This window comes from Lemur catta, chromosome 14, assembly GCF_020740605.2.
Source record: "Lemur catta isolate mLemCat1 chromosome 14, mLemCat1.pri, whole genome shotgun sequence".
In the NCBI taxonomy this organism is placed as follows: Eukaryota; Metazoa; Chordata; class Mammalia; order Primates; family Lemuridae; genus Lemur; species Lemur catta.
In genome coordinates, this window is record NC_059141.1 from 28,503,751 (window position 1) to 28,524,510 (window position 20,760).

At 40.3% G+C, this 20,760-nt stretch overlaps 1 protein-coding gene across 2 annotated transcripts; it reads right to left on the bottom strand.

Annotated features, from left to right (window-relative positions):
• Window positions 1-10,852: 10,852 nt before the first annotated feature.
• Window positions 10,853-20,716, bottom strand: SLC35G1 (solute carrier family 35 member G1). Of its 2 annotated transcripts, none has more exons than XM_045568343.1 (3): window positions 20,473-20,716; window positions 15,868-16,048; window positions 10,853-13,885 (listed from the first exon to the last, which is right to left on the bottom strand). In XM_045568343.1, the coding sequence occupies exons 1-3, from the start codon at window positions 20,648-20,650 to the stop codon at window positions 13,147-13,149; spliced, it is 1,098 nt and encodes a 365-aa protein (XP_045424299.1). In that variant the 5' UTR covers window positions 20,651-20,716; the 3' UTR covers window positions 10,853-13,146. The 2 variants fall into 2 exon arrangements, with proteins under 2 accessions (XP_045424299.1, XP_045424300.1); XM_045568344.1 differs by lacking the exon at window positions 15,868-16,048 and adding an exon at window positions 14,522-14,611 and having other exon boundaries at window positions 13,801-13,885; window positions 20,473-20,669.
• Between the last annotated feature and the right edge of the window lie 44 nt (window positions 20,717-20,760).

Here is a 20,760-nt window from a genome sequence, read left to right on the forward strand (position 1 = left end):
AGACAGGCGCTGGGTGACCTTCCTCGTCCAAGCTCCTCCCATCTCCAAATGGCTCGGTGTCTACTCCCATCAATTATACATGCTTTTAGGATAGCCAGCTTTCTTGCCTTTATATTCCCCTTCTCCTAGCCCAAAGCAGAGTTCCTAGTTCATAGGAATATTTCACTAATTAAGATATTAAAAATCACCAGCCATGATAGCTCATGCCTGTAATCCTAGCACTTTGGGAGGCTGAGGCAAGAGGATCATTGGAGCACAGAAGTTCGAGACCAATCTGGGCACCATAGTGAGTCCCTGTCTCTACAAAAAAGAAAAAAAAGTTGAAAAAGAAAAAAAAGCGAATTATTGAGGCAAAATCAACTTAAACGACATGGATCTTAGATTCCATTGGTAGTCAGACCCTTACTAGAGCCAGTGCCTTGGAATAATGAACCAAGAAAGGGGCACAGCAGAGGGCCCCTACAGACTAGTTTTGTACCTGGTCCCACCACTCTTTAGCTCTTGGACAAGCTATTTAACTTCCCACCGGACCCCATTCCTCAGATGCTTCATCTCTGAAAAGGAGGATAATAAAAATTCCTGCCTCATAGAACTCTTGGGAGGATTAAATCAGAGAAAGGACTTAGCACCAAAGGCGCCACTTAATAAGTACTCAAAATAGCTATAACACAAATTGTCATATATAATCAGCATATCAGACCTCTCAAGGAAGTTTCCATGTTTTCACTCAAGGAAAGAAAACAGTTTATGATGCATCTTTAAGAAAACATGTTTGCCTTTGGGTTATATCTCGGGACTTCTCTAGTAGGCCTTTTCAGATGCAATAAAGAAACATGTTCTAATTTGCCAAGTTTGCAAACTGTTTTCCTAATCTCTTTACGTCATATTCAGGCAAAACTCAGGGTTTTTTTTTTTTTTTTTTTTCAATTTTTTTTTCACATGCATAAGAAATTCACTGCATCAAACCTCAGTTTTAAAAAAAGGAAAGTGAGTGTTGAAGGAGAGGTGGTGGGAATTGTTTCTCAGACCCTTCACCCTAATTTTAAAACTTGTGACTATCCTGGTGCCAGAAAATCCTGCCCCTCCCCTGTTTCATGATGGAGGCCAGAACACTTGCCCTCTGCTTCTCTTCCGCACGGGCTCTGTGCACAAGACTCCTCTGTTTCCGGTAGAACCCAGCTCAGTGCCTGGCAGGGGTAGGGTGTGCTTAATGTCTATGCAGTTGAGGCGCTGGAATCCTCATGCTCCTTCTTACAAGTGGACTCTAGACAGAGTTGTTTTCTTCTACACTTGTCTTCTCATCTCTTAGAGACCATTTTTATTCTGCTGACTCTAAAGCTTCTGCTCTGACTCTACTCAGAATGTAACTCGATCACAAAGATTTCAAGGCAGAATCATTAATACACATTGATTGCTCATAAATTCACTCAGTAAACATTTATTAGGTGCCTCTTGTGTTTTCTTAAAAACAAAAGCATGTGTTTAGATATAAGAGAACTTGTTTGCTTTTTTTCCCCTCAGATCCTTTAAACTCCATCCAGTGAAGTCTCCTTTTTTCTTTTTGATTTTCTAAAATAATGTCTGACTATAGCGACATCTACTGGCAAAATTGAGTTCTACACCAAGGAGGTCGTAAGCACCTAGCCTCAAAGTTATTTTTTGACAATTCTTTTTTCCCTAAGTGTAGTCCAGGCAGACGTCCAGACCAACATTCTTTGATAATGAGAACTACTAAACCACTTCATTAAAATCACTTTCCTGTTAATGATTTCCGAATCTTAAAAGCTTTTTCGTTTGAAATACTAATGCTATCTTTGCTGAAAAATCATAGACCAAGCTGCTGGGCAGCCTCTTAAAAGGACCATATTTAAGAAAGTGCACAGAAGCTTACAAAGATATTGTATTAGAATAACTCATATTAAATTGAATGGTTGGGAGCCATGACTAAATAAGCATTGCCATTAACTGATGAATTCCAGGGCATTTCAGCTCACAAATGAATTATTATTTCAAAGTTAATTTGTATGCTCACTTAGAATTTTATTTTACTTATAACACGGTGTTCAGTGGTTAAATTCTCAAAGTGTCTATCAGTAAGTCATTTTACACAACATAACTGAAATACTGTGCATTTGCAAAGAAGAAAAGAAAAGCAGGAGGAAATAAGAAATAATGCTGTTATTAGTGAAGGAGATTTTTTAGAATTGAAAAATAAAGTTTTTTAATAATAAATTTTTAATTACCTTGAATTCTGGAAGAGAAATGACTGTATAATTTTCCAGTTAACTGGTTGCTAGCTTGCCAAACGTTAATCATGTCTGCCGGTGCAACTGAGTTTTATCAGTCAGATGTCTTTGGTTAGATGTCTTCATGGTTGCGGGAGGCTGGGGCAGCTCTAGCATCACCTCCTTACACCACCAGGAAACATTCTTATCTGAAGCCTCATTGTGAGAAGGAAGAATTCTTTCCCACAGGAGTTACCTGCATACTTTCTTTCCTGCCTCATTGGCCAGAATTGGTTTCTTTGCCCCTTTCTAAGCCATTACCATCGATGATTTACAGGCTAATTGAAATTCACCTTAACTTTAGCCCCTCCCCTCAGGTGGGGCTGGGATCACCTTCCCCCAGCACACAGCTTGAGAACTTCAACCACATGGGGGCGATACAAGCAAGAAAAAGGGAGGACGATGGACTTGGGTAAGCATCCAGCAGCGTCTAGTACACTTGAGGGGTGAATGGGAGGGGGAGGAGAACGAGACAGGTGTGGGTCTCCAGAAACCTAGCTTTGATGGGAAAAGCTAGGATGACAACAAAAGGGAAATTTTGGAGTTAGAGAAGGTTTGTTTGATTTTGTTTGGTTTGAAGATGGGAGAGGACTGAACCTATTTGTAAGTAGAAGTGGGGTCAGTAGAAATAAAGAGTTTTAAGGCCGGGTGAAGTGGCTCACATCTGTAATCCTAGCACTCTGGGAGGCCGAGGCGGATGGATTGTTTGAGCTCAGGAGTTCGAGACCAGCCTGAGCAAGAACGAGACCCCATCTCTACTAAAAATAGAAAGAAATTATATGGACAGCTAAAAATATATATAGAAAAATTAGCCAGGCATGGTGGCGCATGCCTGTAGTCCCAGCTACTCGGGAGGCTGAGGCAGGAGGATTGCTTGAGCCCAGGAGTCTGAGGTTGCTGTGAGCTAGGCTGACGCCATGGCACTCTAGCCAGGGCAACACAGTGAGACTCTGTCTCAAAAAAGAAAAAAAAAAAAAGAAAAAATATATATAATTACTTTCTATTACAATTGAAATTTCTTTCTCAGTAGCAGGTTCTGATTTTTAAACATTTTTCTTGTTGACTTTGTCTAGATGTGGGGGGCTATCCATGACATTATTGGGAAAATTAGTAAAATATGATTAAGGTCAGTATAATAGAGAATAGCATTATATTGATGTTAATTTCCTGATTTTGCAAATTTTACTGTGGTTGTTGAGGGAATGTCCTTTTAAAGGATATATACACTGCAGAATTTTAGGAGTGTGATGGTTAATTTTATGTGTCAATGCAGCTAGGCTATGGCACCCAGTTAGGTCAAACACGAGTCTAGATGTTGCTGGATAGGTTTTTTTAAAGATGTGATTAACATTTAACTCATTAGACTTTGAGTAAAGTAGATTACCTCCATAATGTTGGTGGGCCTCATCCAATCAGTTGAAGGCTTTAAGAACAAAGACTGAGGTTTCCTGAAGAAGAAGGAATTCTGCTCCAAACTGCAACATAGAAAACCTGCTTGAATTTCCAGCCTGCTGTCCTGTGGAATTCAGACTCAAGACTGCAACGTTAACTCCTACCTGAATTTCCAGTTTGCCCTATGAATTCCCAACCTGCCAGTCCTCACGATTCCATAAGCCAATTCCATAAAATACAGTACATAAGTCTGCCATCCTCCTCCCCCTCCTCCTCCCCCTCCTTCTCTCTTTCTTTCTCATACACACACACATATATGTTTGTTTCTTTGGGGTAGCCTGACTGATACAGGGGTAAATGGCATCATGTTTTCAATCTACTCTCAAATATTGACTCGTGGGGAATTTGGGTGAAAGGTAATGGGAATTCTTTACATAATTCTTACAGTGTTTCTATAATTCTGAAATTATGTCAAATAAAAAGTTAAAAAAAAAAGCAAAGTTTATTTGTAAGCCAGTTTGAAACAGAGCTTTTCTCTTACACAGAAGCATATAAACTTGGCTTTGTTCCCAAGATAGCCGACAAAGCCCCATTTAACACATAATGAAGTTGAAATACAGTGCCCTCCCAAGGGGCTTAAATAGGAAGAAAGCAAGACTGTTTTAGTAGGGATTCAACCAGAAGGGAAAACATTAAAACTGAATAACAGATTTTAATTCATCTTTACTTGGGTGGAAAAACTATCACACAGTTGTTTAATATTAAATTGCCAGTGTGAAACAGTGGGGGAAGAAACAACAGTGGAGTGAAGAAAGCACAGTTAATAAAGAAGAAGAAACAAGTTCTCGGGTGTCCCTAGAGAGGAAGGGAAGGGAGTTTAAGGAAGGTTTTGTTTGATTTAGTTTAATCGGAAGAAATTTGAGTATATTTATATGCTAAGGGGCTAGAGCTACGGTTGAGCAAGTAGTTGAAATTATACCAGGAGAAACAAATGGGATCTTAAGCAGTTTTTTTTTTTTTATTTTATATACCACTAAAACTTTTTAAAAATAACCAAACTGGACAACCAATATACAGTTGTTAACTTTTATATTTACTGAGTAAAGACATTGAAAAAACACACACACACACAAAGCCACTCAAATAATGGCTATCCACTTTTACCATTATTTGATAAATAAGGGTAAACACTAAATAAAGAAAAGGAGTAATGTGAACACTAAATAAATTTCGCATGGTGTTCTCATTTCACTGAGGACTGTTTACATCTTTGTTTTTGTTTTTTTTGAGACAGAGTGTCACTCTGTTGCCCGGGCTAGAGTGAGTGCTGTGGCGTCAGCCTAGCTCACAGCAACCTCAAACTCCTGGACTCAAGCAATCCTCCTGCCTCCGCCTCCTGAGTAGCTGGGACTACAGGCATGCGCCACCATGCCCGGCTAATTTTTTTTTCTATATATATTTTTTAGCTGTCCATATAATTTCTTTCTATTTTTAGTAGAGATGGGGTCTCGCTCTTGCTCAGGCTGGTCTCGAACTCCTGAGCTCAAACAATCCGCCCGCCTCGGCCTCCCAGAGTGCTAGGATTACAGGCGTGAGCCACCGCACCCGGCCTGTATACATGTTTATATGGACTCTAGGTTTTTGGGTTAGGGCTAGCTGAACACTTACAAGCAGCTGTGTCTCCCCTGGTATTCCAGGCAAAGCCCTCCAGAGAGGGATGTTCCAACCCTGTGGGTGGTCACGTGTCCCATCTCCTCCACTGTGACCCTGGGTCTTGCACTGAGCTCACTTCGCTTTTTCCCCATCGTCTATCTGGTTAGCCCTGGCCTGGCTCCAGGCTCCAGTTCCTCCACCTCCCAAGGGCAACCTTACAGGTGGGACCTGTGGCACCCACCTCCACTCACTTTATTGAAAGCACATGTTTATCTGCCAAGTTTATGATTATTTTTATATTGCCAACTCTGCCCTTTGTTAATTTTCAAACTCACTTACCTTTTTCTGGTTAACGTAGCTTCACCTTGCTCATCACATCACTGTTGCTTTTCAAAGAATTATTTGGCTGGGGAAGTTTATTAGCACCTATTTCTGCTTTTCTAATTAATGTGTAAGATGCTTCTTGCCTTCACAAGGAATGGCTGGTTTGGCTGCACACCTTACTGCTGGGATTGGTGCCACTCTTCTGAGCTTTGTTTAGGCCCTCTCCTGATCTACAACCTTTGGGGTGAAGTCCAAGGCAATCCACCTTCTCGTAATAAAAAAACCACTGTAACCCCTAAATCTATTGATATGGGGCTTTTTTAACGTAAAAAAATAAAAGGGCTCCTGGCCTGGATAGGACTTATTCAATAAATGTTAGTGTCCTTTCCAAGTAAAAATTCTTTTGGTTCTGTGGAAAGGCAGACATTTGAACAGGGCCAGGCAATGCTTTCTGGAATTTTGGAGGATATATTCCTATTAAGCAGCTCAAATTCAGTCTGTCTTTTGTATTTTCTTTAATCATGGAACATATGGGAATTTGTGTATGGTCTGTAGACTGGATGAGACAAAAGAGGAGACAACAGAAGTCAGTAAGATGAGCCAGGGTGATGGCCCAGATTAACGCAAGAAACCTCTCTCTGTGTACGTATGTACATATCTCGGTCCTTGTATCTTTCTCTCTCCCCTTCACTCCTTTTCTTTCTCCCTTATCAATTAATCTTTCAGTTTTTGTTCTAATTTTATTTGTTATTTTATTTTTTGACTAGGTTATATATCCACTGGCTCAAACATCAAAAGATATAAAAGGAGATTCAGGAAAAGCCTCTCACCTCGCCCTTCAGCTGCCAAAGGCAAACAGTGTTAACAGTTTCTCATGCATGCTCCTGCAATATTCTGTTTACCCCTTTTTATACAAATAAGCACATACTTTACACCATGTATTTTCACTTAACAGTCTTGGAGATTATTCCATACGCATGCATGGAAAGCTTCCTTGCTCTTCCTTAATTTATTTTTTAATTGCTTTATATTTTATTTCGTGTATGTACCATGACTTACTTAGCCAGATCCTATCGAGGGACATTCAGGCCAGTTATGTTTTTTTGCTATTACAAATAAGGCTGCAATGAATAATCTTGAACATGTCATTTTGCACATAAACAAGTATATCCATAATATAAATTCCTGAAAAGGAATTTCTGGGTGAAAAAGTGTGTGCATTTGTAAATTTTATAGGTGCTGCCAAATTGCCCTTCATAGAAGTTGTACCCATGCATACAGGCTGCAAAGGATCAAAGTTTTCTGACTTTTCTAAAATGTGTATACAAAGGAATGAAAGCATATAAACAGGAAGTAACAGAGACAACTTTCTAAGGCCCTGTGGCCATGGGCCAATTAGAGTGTTTGTTGCTCCTCTGCTCTTTGGGGCAGATAATTTGGGACTCTTATATAGATTTAGAGTTGCTTAACTTCACAATTCTAAACTGGAGCACCACATCAAAGATGTTTCTAATTTATAAACTGTTATTTAGCTGTGTTTCAGGCTGTCAGAAAATCATGAAGCAGTCAGTCGATAGGTTTAATCTTTATTTTTTAAGGTTTCAAATTCAATAACTATATCTATTAATATATACATTTTTAATATATCTATTGCCCTGCTAATTTTTTTCTTATTTTTTGTAGAGATGGGGTCTTGGCATATTGCCCAGGCTGGTCTCAAACTCCCGGCCTCAAGAGATCCTCCTGCCTTGGCCTCCCAAAGTGCTGGGATTACAGGCATGAGGGGCCATGCTTGGCCTCTTAAACATTATTGAAGACTCCAAAGAGCTTTTTTTTATGTGAGTTATATAGATATTTGACATAGTTAAAAGCACAGCTGAATTTTCAAAAACTTTATTTAAAAAATAATTCCATTATATGTTAACATAAATGACATTTTTATTAAAATAACTATTTTCCCAAAAACTTAGTGAGAAGAATGGAAATGTTTTATATTATTGCAAACCTGGCTTAATGGATCACAGCTGGATTCTCCTATCTGCTTCGGCATTCAAGCTGTGGCAATATCACATGTCTTGTAGGCTTTGGAAAACACCATTGTCAACTCATGAGAGAATGAGCATGAAACAGTCTAATGACATTTTTCGTATTATTGTTAAAATAATTTTGACATTGGGAATACCTGAAATGGTCTTAGGACTCCTAGAGGTCTCTAAACCACACTTTGAGAACAGTTGGTTTAGATAAACCTTACTATATTTTTAGTTTTTATCCCCTATACATTTAATTTTTGCCAACTTTACGTGTCACGGGAAGAGAGAAGCCCTTGAAAATGTACTACTTTTTGTTGATTTTTGTAAGTTTTGAAGTGTTTTGCTTTATGTAATTGTGATTATGTGTAATTTGATACATACATATTCAAGACTGTTATAGCTTTGATGTTTTTTATTTATTTTTTAGTGGCTTAAAAACAACAATGTTGTTTTGTTTTTCTCACAAATCTGCAATTTGAGCAGAGCTCAGGATGTAGGAGGGAGGGCTTGCTTCTGCCCCCTACAGCATCGGCTGGGGCAGCTCACCTGAGGCTTGGAGGATCCGTTCCCAGCGTGAGTACTCATGTGGCTGGGAAGCTGGTGCTGGCTGTCAGCTGGGAGTGCAGATGAGGCCAAGGGCTGGGGACCTCAGTTCCTCTCCTTGTGGGCCTCTCCACGTGGCCCAGGCTTCCTCAAAGCAATGTGGCTAGGTTCCAAGGGGAAGTAGCACAAGAGAGAAAAGGTTAGTCCATTCTGAGTTAGGCTATTGCCTTGAATTCAATTCTAATATTAACATGCTAACACACCTGCTAACCCAAATATAGTTACGTTATTAGTTTCTATCTCTCTGGTATGTTTTTGGCACATAAAGCTTAATCTTCAAATCATGGTCAAGTATACTTGGAACACCTGTAAGAATGATCAGGTATTTACATCCTCAGGTACAGGCCTCCTGGCCAGCAGTGCACCCCTCTGGCCTTGGCCTTTTGGTGTTCTTGACCGTGGCATGGTACCTTGATGCTGTGCTATTCACCTGAACACATTTTCTCCAGCCCAATCTACTTCTGCTCGAATGTGTTTTTTGTTTTTTTTTTAAGGCTGGTCAAGTGAAGCAGTGAGAGTGGAGAATCAAATATGGTTTTGTTTTCCTGACCACACCCTGGCAACTATCACAAATCTGGATTACTTTTTCCTTGATAGTTAGGCTTGCTGATATTAATCACAGATGATTTCTAGAGTCATGAAAGTTTAGTGGAAAAACTCCAGCTCTTTGCCCTAGTGGTGATTAATTCCTGAACCCAGTGGAACCTTTGTCTGTATACTGGGCTTCTGTGGTGCATTTCCTGCCCTGCCTTGATACCAGATACGTCTGCTCCTTACCCTCCTGCTATAAAGCCCCACCTCCCAATTTCCGGGAGATGATGGGCAGTGCCAAGGTTCATGGGCTGTGAATTGGTTCTCCAAGTCCAGCTCCAAACTTAGTGTTCAAATAGGCTAAAACTTGGATCTGTCTCTGTGGATCAGAGCATCCCTGATGAGGCATCTTGCAGCATCCAAGGTGAATATGATAGCTGTATTAGATTTGACGTAAGGCACCAAAGGGACCACAGAAAAGTGTGCTTGCAGTAGTATCCAGGCTTCATATGTCCAGCCTATATCCTAATAACCAAATTCTAATGATCACTACTGACCTAGATTCATAAAAACCTAGATCAGAGGCCAAGATGTCATCAAGGACATCTGGCTCTCCTCCCACTAGAATACCCTCAAGAAGACTAATTATGCTTATAAGGGGAACAGATAAGAGACTAGAAGAATCATGCCGAGCATAGAGAATAGTGCATGGAAAACACACAGAGAATCAGGTCTATTCCCCAAGTCAGAGCCAAGTGTAACACCCATGTAAGACCAGAGCTAGAGCCAGAACTGGAAATTGGTAACAGCTGTGCATAAAAGGGACTGGTGACCCTTGGCAGCCTTACTTAAGATCAGCCAAGAAATGAAACCTGTCCAACAAGAGAATTCTGTGCTAGCAGGAGGGGGCCAAATGGAATTTACATTCTGAAAGATGTGTTCCTACAGTTCCTGGTGAGGCTGCTCAGGAGTAGGGACCCTGGGGTAGGCATCATTTTGAGGAGAGTGAATACTCAATTCTACAGTATTGACCACGGTTCAACAGGTAACGCTTTTATCCTTCTTTACGGTCTACAAGTCCTTCCATGGCACTCATCTGTGATATGGATTAGGCAAGTAATGAGATTCTATTTAACAAATGAGAAAAAATAGGCTCTGGTACATTAAGTGACTTGCCCATCTGGAAAGTGATAAAGCCACACTAGATCTTTGGGCTCCTAATCCAATGGTCTATGCACTCTTCCAACATGGATTGTGTGGGTGGGAGAAGCTGGAGACTGGAAACAACAAAAGCTAAAGCTGAGCCATTGGTGGCCAACAGGCCTTAGGGGGCAAATGAGAGGATGGCAAGGGAAACAGAGGAAGGACTCTATTGGCAAATGTGGGAGTTAGAGAGAAGACTGATCCGAGTATCAAATTTGTTTTGGGATGTGGGAATCAGGTGGGAGAAGTAGCAATAGAGCCAGATGGATAATCTCAATGAGATGTGGTGTATAACAGGTATCACTGTGGTTTTATGAAAACCAGAGTAGCAATGAGAGCAGAGCTTTGGGGAGATTAATCTGACACTGAGACAAAAATCAGAGTGAAAGAGTGAGTCTAGAAGCAGGTAACTCCAGAAAGATACTGTTGTGGTAATACAGGTGTGAGGTGATAAGTCTTAGACTAGGAAGGCAGCGGTGGAAACGGCGAGGAAAGAATGACTCCACAGACAGTAAGACACACACTCCAGGATTTAGTAACAGATGAGCTATGGGAACAAAAAGTACAGAGTTCAAAGCCACTCCAAGCTCTGAGGGGCTAGAAGAATGAAGGCCTCACCGGAACAGAAAATTAGTGCCTTTATTTGGGGAGGTTTGATTTGATGTGACAGTATAATAGGGACAGACAAACAGTTTAAACCTTGAGATTACATCGCAGCTCAATGGCTAGAGGTCAGTCTCCTACAGAAAATAAATTCTGAAACACATGGTTGAAAGGGAAATAAATTACATAAGACATTTTTTATAATCATAAAAACCAGCCTATAACTTGCTTTCATATTATTTTATTAGTACTTATAAAATAAAAAGAATTTATGAAAATATTTTACTTTTCAAGATATAGAAACTACAATCTTTGCAAAATATACACACCCATAATTGTTACAAAACATATCCTTGTATGCACCTTGGACATTACAAGTGTTTAAGAATCATACCCTGTAAGAGTTGAGAGAAGAAACATTTTCTCCAACCTCAGTCATATATCGTGACATTCAAGTATTTAAGCCACGCTATTGAAATTAAATGTATGTTTAGTGTATAGGCCCAAAGGGATTTAACTTTCAAGGTCCCAAATGTTCTTTCATTGTGCAAGGTAAAGAATTGGGAGAGGGCTCCCTGAGAGTTAATTCACCTTAGGTAGCTCAAGTAGTGGTTTACTTGGCATACTTTATCATGGAACTAAGGGAGGAAAGATGGCCATGGAAATCCAACTCAGGCAGGTCTCCTCCTATCAACCCTACCTAGGGAGTATGGCTCCTACAACACAATTTCTAAAATGCTTTGGAGTTTGAAAATGCTCTGATTCTATAATTATCTAAGATACATGCAGAATGATGCTTTCCCAAGTATAAATCCCATTATCGTAAATTAGGTTAAAATCATGACAGAGATGACTCACCTAAATAGACTTCATTTAGGATTTGTCAGGTGGAAAGCATTTGATAAAATCAGCAAGCCAAAACTTCCCCCTTGGAACTACTGGAAAAGATTCTCTCTCACCAAGGCAGAAATCGCAAACACCAAGTTCCTCTTTGCTTTGGAAAAATTGTGACGAGGAGATGGGAAAGAGCCTAGAACCTTTCAACTCTGCAGGCTTAAGATAATAATAGATACCATGTCTGACACAGTAAGAGAGTTGGAGGCCATCACAGCCTCACCAGTAAAGGGTCTTTGTGACAAAGAACCATTTGCATAATAGTCCCTAAGTCCTGACTAACCTCCCAAGCTTTCTTAGATATTAAATTCTCTCTATCTGCAGAGTGTTGGCCTGATGAAGTTCCAGATATAAAATGTGTTGTTTGAATTCATGATGTTAGCATCATGGTGCAGCACCGACATTTAACATCATGCTGATATACCAGAATTTAATAGTGACTTTTTTTCTATAAGAAACTATGAAAGTCAATCAAACATAGATTCACAGGGCTTTACATTTAATGTATAACACCAAGCATTATTACATATAATTTCATAATAAAAATTTTAATAGCAGTCTTGTACTTCAAAAACTATTTTTAAAACATAGTCCAAAGTCCTCTAAGTATCTGATTTAGAGGGTAAGGGAGGTATCTATTAGGGTGAACCACATGAAACTATGTTTTTTGTAAATTAAAATGGTAAAATCTTGGCAATTTCATATGATTCAACCTAATAAGATCCTGAGAAAATTTTATTTGGCATCACACTATAAATTCAAAGAGAATTTATAGAAAATCACATTTCTAGTGAAGAGAAAACACTTCAGGATAGAAATGTGCACACTGGTCATGCCAAGATTTCTCCTTATGATTCAAAGATCTGAAATCTTGGAATGTTAAGAAAAAATAACATTAGTGCGGTTTCAAAAAAAACAGAGGATAATTAAAATTATAGAATGATAACTATAGTAGCTAATACCACTGAAACAGAAAATTACTAGCCAAATTTGGCGATTTAAAAACTTTTTTTTAGAGGTTATATAATAAAAATTCCAGCATTAAAATGAAAAGGCACGAACGAGTTAAAAGTATGATAATCATTTATAAAATCCTTGAAAATAAGGCCAATTCTTTTGTATTATTAACAGCATTAAGTAGGCACCTATCCCAAGTTTCAGCTTTGGCCTCCTAAATGGAATTATGTTGTAAATGAATTATCAACATAATACTAATTATAGCAGCATTATCAATAAGATTCTTAGGCTTTACAATGTTAAAAGAATATCTAAAATTTCCTCCCCACTCATATCCCATTGGTACCAAAAAGACACTTAAAAAATTACTAGAGTCATAAAAATTTTTGGTTTTTCTTCACACATTGTGCTCTCCTCTCACCAATGCCACCCCAACAAGGAATAAACCAAAACCAAAACAAAAGCTACCCCCCAAAATTGCTAGACCAAATAGACTAGCTATTCTTAGCTAATTAAAGACATACCATATTCAAAAATGGCACTTTATTTATGAAATTTATTAAATATAATCAAAGTAAATGCAGATTTCCCAGGTGTGTATGCATATGTAGTGTGTCTGAACTGGTGAGGGTATACTTGAAAAAAATATGTATTGCAGCAATGATGCTTCATTTGGAACTGTCGTACCATCTATGAATGGCTGCTCCAATACTACTGGCTACTAGGCAGATAGCACCACCCACCGTCCACCACGATGGTACATCCTTAAAGATAATAATCTGGAAGATAAAGGCAAAGACTACATCCATTGTCCTCATTACTGCTACTGGCCCTGCTTTTTCTATTTGAAGTCCTTTTGTGAGAAATACCTGAGCTGACAAACCAAGTCCGCCAATTAATATGAGATATAGCCTGTCCAACCCACAGTAAGGCAGACTCCATTCTCCTAATATAAAGAGGGCAGTGGTGCTTCCAAAGAGGCCAATTATTACATAATACCAAATGCTCAAAAAGTAGTCCACAGATTTTCCCATTTTTCTTAGGATAACTAGAGTCATTCCAGAAAATACGGCATGTCCAATTGCTGCAAATGTTCCCTTGAGATGGACGGAATAGCCTTCTTCCGTCCCTGAAGAGCTGGAACCAAACAGAAATGGTGGTCTCACGATAAGGATCACTCCAGTGATTGAGCACATGGTGAAAAAAGCATCCCAAAGGCTATATTTTTCCTTGAGAAATATCCAAGCAAATATGGACGTAAATACTGGACTACTAAAAGTGATAACTGTGGCATCAGCGAGGGGCATTGTCTGGAAAGCATAGTATATAAGGATCATGGCGGTAGAACCAAGGACTCCTCTGAGAATGAGGAAAATTCGTTGACCTTTTGGGCCAATAAACCCAGTTCTGTAAATTCAAATGAAGAAATGCACATTAAATGAAATTGGTATTTGTTTTTAAATTACAACTTTTAATTAAACATTATTTTAAAAGTAGTAAATGCCAAAAAAAGAATAGAAAATTATAGTATCTACAACTGATTATATACCTTTTAAAAATTTTTCTAAGTATAGCTAATGACATTAAAGTGTTCACAGTAAAAGCAAAACAAGAGAACTATATAAATAGCATAATTATAATATAATATAGATATTATTTTCCCCATGTATATGTATATTTATGCTTACAAAAAAGGCAAAAAGGAAAATAAACTAAATGTTAATGGTTTCCTTCTTTATATTTATTTTGTCCAAATTTTCTATGATGAAAATGTTTCATTTTTACAATAAATACAATTTCAAGATTTAGCTGTCCTGTATAAGGAAACTTGGTTCTGGCTAATGCACATTCTCAATCTCATGAGTTTTTCTATAAAAGTTGAAACAATGCTAAAATTTGTTTTAGCCATTGAATGTGAGACTACTTTTCATTATTCTCATGAGGAAGAAGTTAAAACACACTGAAAAAGAACATGTATTGTTTAGAAAAGTATAATTACTGCTACTCACAATTTTTCAATTAAATATTTAACTAAGCACCTACTCTGTGTAAGTTCCTGGCTAGGTGCAACCCGCTGATCTGTGCCAGGGCCGGACTTCATTAGGGTATCATCTAGGCCTGACATGGACACCCCTGGAGTTAGAAATGAAAGTGTGGTCACATTTGGCCCATACTTTGAGAAGCTAAGAGTCTTCTATGATAGTGAAACATAAAATGGGTCAAAACAGATCAGGACCAAGGATTTTAAGAAAATTTTTCTAGTGTCCTTCCTCTGACAATACCTTTTTTCCAAAATAGGGGAGATGATTACAGATTATGTTAGCATCAGTGTTTTGTTGCCACCCTTAGAAACTTCTAAAATCTTACCATCATTTCCTAAACTGTGGTTTGTCCACACTTACACAGGAATTTCTGACAATATTACTCTTAGCAGATTTTCACTTTTTCCACCAAATCCTCAGGATATCGAATGAAACTATTCTAAGAGAATCTACGCCATGTTATGAGATACAAGGAGACTTTGGTGGCAAGTGACTAAAGCTTTTAATTTGGGATTTAAGCTTCTTTGCCCAAAGAGAAAAAGAACCAGGATGCCACAGGGACTCAACTGGTCTCCCTGCCAAGGTTCTAAGTATATTGGGGTGTGTGGAGGTTATAATGGTTATAATGGGGGAGGCATAATTTTAACCTGGGGAAGGTGGAGGGTTGCATAGGGAAGGAGAAAAGGAACTGGGTGGGGAGGGAACGGTCAGAAGGGAGTAGAGATCGTTTTCATACATTGGTACATTCTACACAAAGCACTCTGCCCTATGATAAATGTCATTTGACCCTTGCAACCATCATGCAGGGTAGAGGACAGAAAGTATCATTCCTTTCTGTTTACAGATGAGGAAACTGAACATGAAAGTAGTTAAAAAGGCCTTGATCAAGGTTACCCTATCATGTTTGGAAGACCTAAATATTATTACTGTAACCTTCAGTTTCCTCTGGTAAGAGAACAGCCTGTTCTACTTAAAGAAACCTCTGATGCTAAGAGACACTACTACTTTTCATTTACTTTTTTTCTTCCAAATACTAGGTATGCCAAAGGAAAGAAGGGAGGGTGGTACAAGATGGGGGAAATTATACAAAGAAAGCTCTGTGTTCATAACAAGGGGTTGTGAATAACTAAATCTCTTTCTCCCCCTTTTTTGGGCATGTGGTTTGTGCTTATGGTAGAATCTTCTGTCAGTGAACCTTTGTGACTTTTCATTGACCAGAGCCAAGGGGTATAGGAACTGGTAAATCTATGAGATAAAGTAGATACTGTAGAGTAAACGATTTAGGCAGGTCAAAAGATTTACACACATTTATTAATATCTTCCACTTTGCAGTTAAGAAATACTTACTTTCTGTAAATTAAGCAAGGGATAACAACTAGCATTTGGAACACACATCGAAATGCACTAATCTCTACAGCATGGACGTCTTGCACTTTTTTAACAAATAAAGAGGTCAATGAGAAAAGGAAGGCAGACAATAATGTGTAAAGCAAGCCAAGTCCAGGACAGGGTGCTTTCTTCTTGGCTTCTGAAAAAGATTAAATTCTGGTTAGTCCTTGCTTCCAAGTGTACGTTTTATCATTTTCACTTAGAAATTGAGAAAAATGAAACAGTGTCAAAGGCTAACAGACTACAACTATTACCTCCTAAACACATCCCTGCTCTGGACTGGTACCATTTTCCCCATGAATTACGAAGAACCATCATCAAGGGCGACAATTTAAACCTGCATTTTTTAAATGCCATTTTGCCCTATAAAATGGATTTCCTCTGGTTCACTGAAGAATCATCCCTCACTTAGTACAAGTCAAGAAGTAGAAAGCTGGCCAAGACGGCAAATCTTTGAGAAAGAGAGACATCTTTAAGAAACACTTACGAGATGGCAAGTGAAAAATACTTCCAAATGATAATATCTTATACTATCTCATTGGTGAAAGCGAAGAAAGTGTTCTTTTCTGGAAAACAGGTTATTATAACTGTCTTATGTAGTTATTTGTTGATTATCTGACTTCTTCCACATGCCCTCAGGGCTGGGAGCTCAGCTGTTCTTGTCCATGCCTGGCATTTGTTACATATGAAATGTAACAAATATTCGATGAATGAAAGAATATGAGAACTTCATGGAAAGACTCAAAAGCCTAACACTACTGGCACCAGCATAATCTGGGAAGGCTTTCCATTTTGTTATTTTGAACTGTTAATCAAATCTATATTTTAACTTTTCATGGTTCATGATTTATCTTCTCATTTAGGGCACAAACTCCTTGAGAGCAGGGGCCAAGTCAGCTACCTCTCTGGCTCTAAAGTGCTTTGCACAGGGCAGCCATCTAATCCCTACTTCTTGGCTTGATCTGAAGCAGGAAACTGCTTTCTCCAGGGGATCAAGTATTCAATCCATTAATGACAATCTGCATGAGCTTTAAACTTTGGTTCAGTCACTTCCTATGTCTTAGTTTCCTAGATAGGACTAGAACCTGCTTTCAATCTTACTCCCCTGTCATTCAGCAGAGAGCAAAGCTGGCCAGGGTAGGCAGAGAACTCCCTAAAAGACAGGCCACACACTGAGGAATATATATTTTCTTTTTGGAAACTAACACACAAAAAAGGAGAGGAAAAGAAGAAAACGCAACTGGTCCTCATCAGTTAAGAGCACAGCAGAACTGAAGGGCATGTGGACAGGAGCAATTTATAGGAAAACTAGAATTATCATTCCAATCTGGGGAATCCTAGTGTGTTACTCAGCTATAAAACAGTATTTCATAATAATGTTTTTTTAAATGCCCTTCTTTGATAAATGTAAATACCAGATAATATATTTCAGCATTCTCGTGTCAGTTAGACACCTTTGTCTACAAGTGACTGCAAATCACTGCAAAAGTATGACTATGCACAGCCTGGGACATTCTACAGCCTGGCCTTTGTTGTCAAAGATGCTATTCTCATCAGAGGTCTCCGCCTCTTCCTAGGTGCACAGCTGATGAGACTGCTTTGGAGCTAGCAGTCTTCATTCTGTCGTAAGTGCCAGAATCCTCCACATTCTGTTCTGTACCTATGTGCTCAGATACTGCAGAAAAAACTACATATACCCATTCAGCCTATGAGAAGGAAGCTTTAGAAGACTTTCATGTTAAGCACCACAAAATACATGCCGAGACTGTGGTTAGCCTTAGAGTTTGGCCTCTGAAATTTCAGAATTCAGGTCCAAATAAAACAGTTTTTCTTAGGGGGAAAAAAAAAACCAACCCATGTATAAAACCTCCACCCTCAGACAGAACAGAACAAGAAGATCAAGGACAGAAAACATCTCCCTGGTCTATGTTTAAGAAACCTTTCCAACCTAAACTTAATTTTTCTCCAGGAATATTTTAACTTAGTGTGATATTTTAACCTTTTTTTTTTTTAACCTATTTCCCAGGATGGATTTTAACTCTTTTAAAATACAATTTTACACCCTTGGCCCTGATGAGCTTTTCCCTTAAAACATGCAAGTATTTTCTTGCCTATAAACGCTTAAGGCTCATGCTTGCAGAATGGGAGAGGGCAGCAGTTAGAAGACCTAGCTGAATCTGATTATTTCTTAATGAGGGTGAGGACTGGTTCTACTTAGGCAAACCTCAGTCTCTTACTAGATAATAATTTCAAGTCTCTCTGTCAGTGGAGATGAGCAAGAGATGAGCATAATCCAAAGAGGCATTTGCTTATGTTCCATGTTTACATCTCACTGCAAGAATATCTAGTAACTTGGCCACTCTAAATAACTCAAATTAAGTAACTGTAGTTTCCTGACTTAGGCAAAAAACTGAAAAATTACTCAGTTTCTCTATCCTCTGCTTTAAGCTGTTAATTCATACTGTGGTTGGGAATGAGAATCACCTGAGTAATTTTTAAAAATTCAATTCCCAAGCCCCACATGAGACTCACTGAAAAAGAATCTCTGTAACTCTAAAAAAGCTCTTCTGGTTTGAAAACCATGGCTATACTAGAACACTAACTCTTCTCAGGAGTGTGTGAGGGACAGGCCTAAGAGAAGTCTCTGCTTTAGTCCAAGATCCACAGTCCCTGAATAAAGTAAATACATGTCTTAGGATAGCTGTACGCTGTCAGTTAAGGTCATCCAAGAATATAAGAAAAATGGGTAACAGTTTCAACCTGAACTTGAAAATGAGCTTTGTTTTAATAACCAGTTAGAACAGAGGCTAAAATGATACTGTCAGAAAGCTCAATAACAAGTGTAATAGTTCAGTATCTTTATGATAATCTTTTCAAAATATTATTATTACTTTTTTTTTTTTTTTGAGACAGAGTCTTGCTCTGTAGCCCTGGGTAGAGTGCAGTGGTGTCATTATAGCTCACTGCAACCTCAAACTCCTGGGTTTAAGTGATCCTTCTGCCTCAGCCTCCTGAGTAGCTGGGACTACAGGCACACACCACAACCAACGCCTGGCTAATTTTTCTGTTTTTAGTAGAGCTCAGGCTGGTGTCGAACTCCCAAGCTCAAGCAATCTTCCTGCCTCAGCCTCCCAGAGTGCTAGGATAACAGGCATGAATCACCGCACCTGGGCCAAAATATTATCTAATCAACTTACAATAACTAAGTCTTATTGTTAGCAACTTTCTTTTAAGTTAAAACACCCCACAGGATTCTTAGGTGCACTCACTTACATAGGTTTGTCATTTTGCCATGAGCTGAGTACACAGTATTCCTCTTTGGTTCACAAAAAAGGAAACTTTTAAGAGTCTGCATGGACTGACTCAGTATTCCACCAGAATGACATTCAGCCACGGGGTGACAGGTGAGAAACTGACTTCTTTGAAGGCTGCATATCTAACTTGGGGCAACCCCTGCTCCAGGGCACTAGCCCCTGCATAAATGATAAGAAATCTGATAAGTTCTGTTTACACTTAGGACAGAAATAGAGCAAGAATCATCTTCCTAGGGTTTGTCTTTCTAAATTGGGGAAAGTGCATGCAGCAAGGAGGGAAAAGTGGGGTGAGGTGACAGGCACAGTATTCCAGGGTCACACTTAGGGGAGGCAGCTCAGAGGATGAGGGTATAGACTGTAACTTTGTCTTAAAAGGAGAGCTGCCTATTTCGCTCTACTTTCAGGCAGCTGCTCCAGGTGGTCGATTGCAAGGAGGAAAGTGCTTGAAGGAGCGCTCGCTCGTGGCCAGTGAAAAGGGCCCTGAGCCGGGTCTCCGGCAAGCTGGAATCCTAACCCTGGTGCTGCGTGGACCCGCACCCCAGCTCACCCACACGAGCCAGATCTTGGAGGAAATAAAACAAACAAAACCTGCAACGCCCTCACCTTCCTGGGCCTCACTTTCCTCACTTGAGGGGGCTGAACAAGATCAAGGGTTCTTCATACAGGTTCCCTGGCTTTGGGGACTGGACCGTGAACCCCTTAACAAAGGTATGCCTTCGTATGCAACTGTTGCTCAAAAGTAGCCCCAAAAGGTTAAGAACCAGTGGTTCCTCTTATCGCTGCCTTTCCAGGATTCTAAGACTCTGGGACAAACATTTTTCTAGACTCGATGCTTTTCAACTTCCTCTTCGGAGAGCACTGTTAACTACCGAGAAGGGTTTTCACGATCTTCCTCTCAACCTCGGCCCGACTGCGGGACAGCCCTCTCTCGCTGACCCCTCACCTACGACCTCGGGGAGGGCACACCAGACTGCGGTCTGACTCCACAGTCCTGCCCACAGCACCAATAACAGAAGTGGCCTTAGAATCCCCAGAGCGTTGCAAACACGATCAGAAACTTTCTCCCGTCCTGGCGCCGGCGGGGACGCCGGGGACTTTTGCTTTGCAGCTCCCCGGGTGACCGCTCCAGGGTTTTCCCGAGCGCAGCGCAGCGCGCAGGAGAGGGGCGCGGTGGGCACTGCGCCCCGGCTGCGGGGACCCCAGCCCGCCGGCGCCCGCCCGGCCCCTGGCGCGAGACCCGCGCACTCACCCGGCTCCGCGCGCGAGCCGCACGGTGGCGACGGGCAGAGCCAGCACCTGCCGCGGCCGGGCGTCCCCGCTGTCTCGGCGGCCGCCGGCGCCTCACTCGCGCCCGGGGGTGCTTCGTCGGTCAGCGGTGACGCGAGCTCCCCCGGCTCGGCGGCCCCGGCGCTGTCCTCGGGCCGCATCTCGCGACCCGCGCTCTCCCCGCGGCCGGCGCGGCGTCTGGCACCAGCCGCAGCCGCTCAGCTGCCCAGCTCTTCCGGCGGGCGCCGGCGGCCCTGCGCGTGCGCGCGGC

Excerpts from the sequence above, each read along its gene's own strand:
- SLC35G1 (XM_045568343.1), bottom strand. The coding sequence starts at position 20,650 with ATGCGGCCCGAGGACAGCGCCGGGGCCGCCGAGCCGGGGGAGCTCGCG. Across the intron at positions 16,049-20,472 it reads CGGCTCGCGCGCGGAGCCGG|AAGCCAAGAAGAAAGCACCC; the intron begins GTGAGTGCGCGG and ends AATCTTTTTCAG. Across the intron at positions 13,886-15,867 it reads CCTTGCTTAATTTACAGAAA|AACTGGGTTTATTGGCCCAA; the intron begins GTAAGTATTTCT and ends TTGAATTTACAG.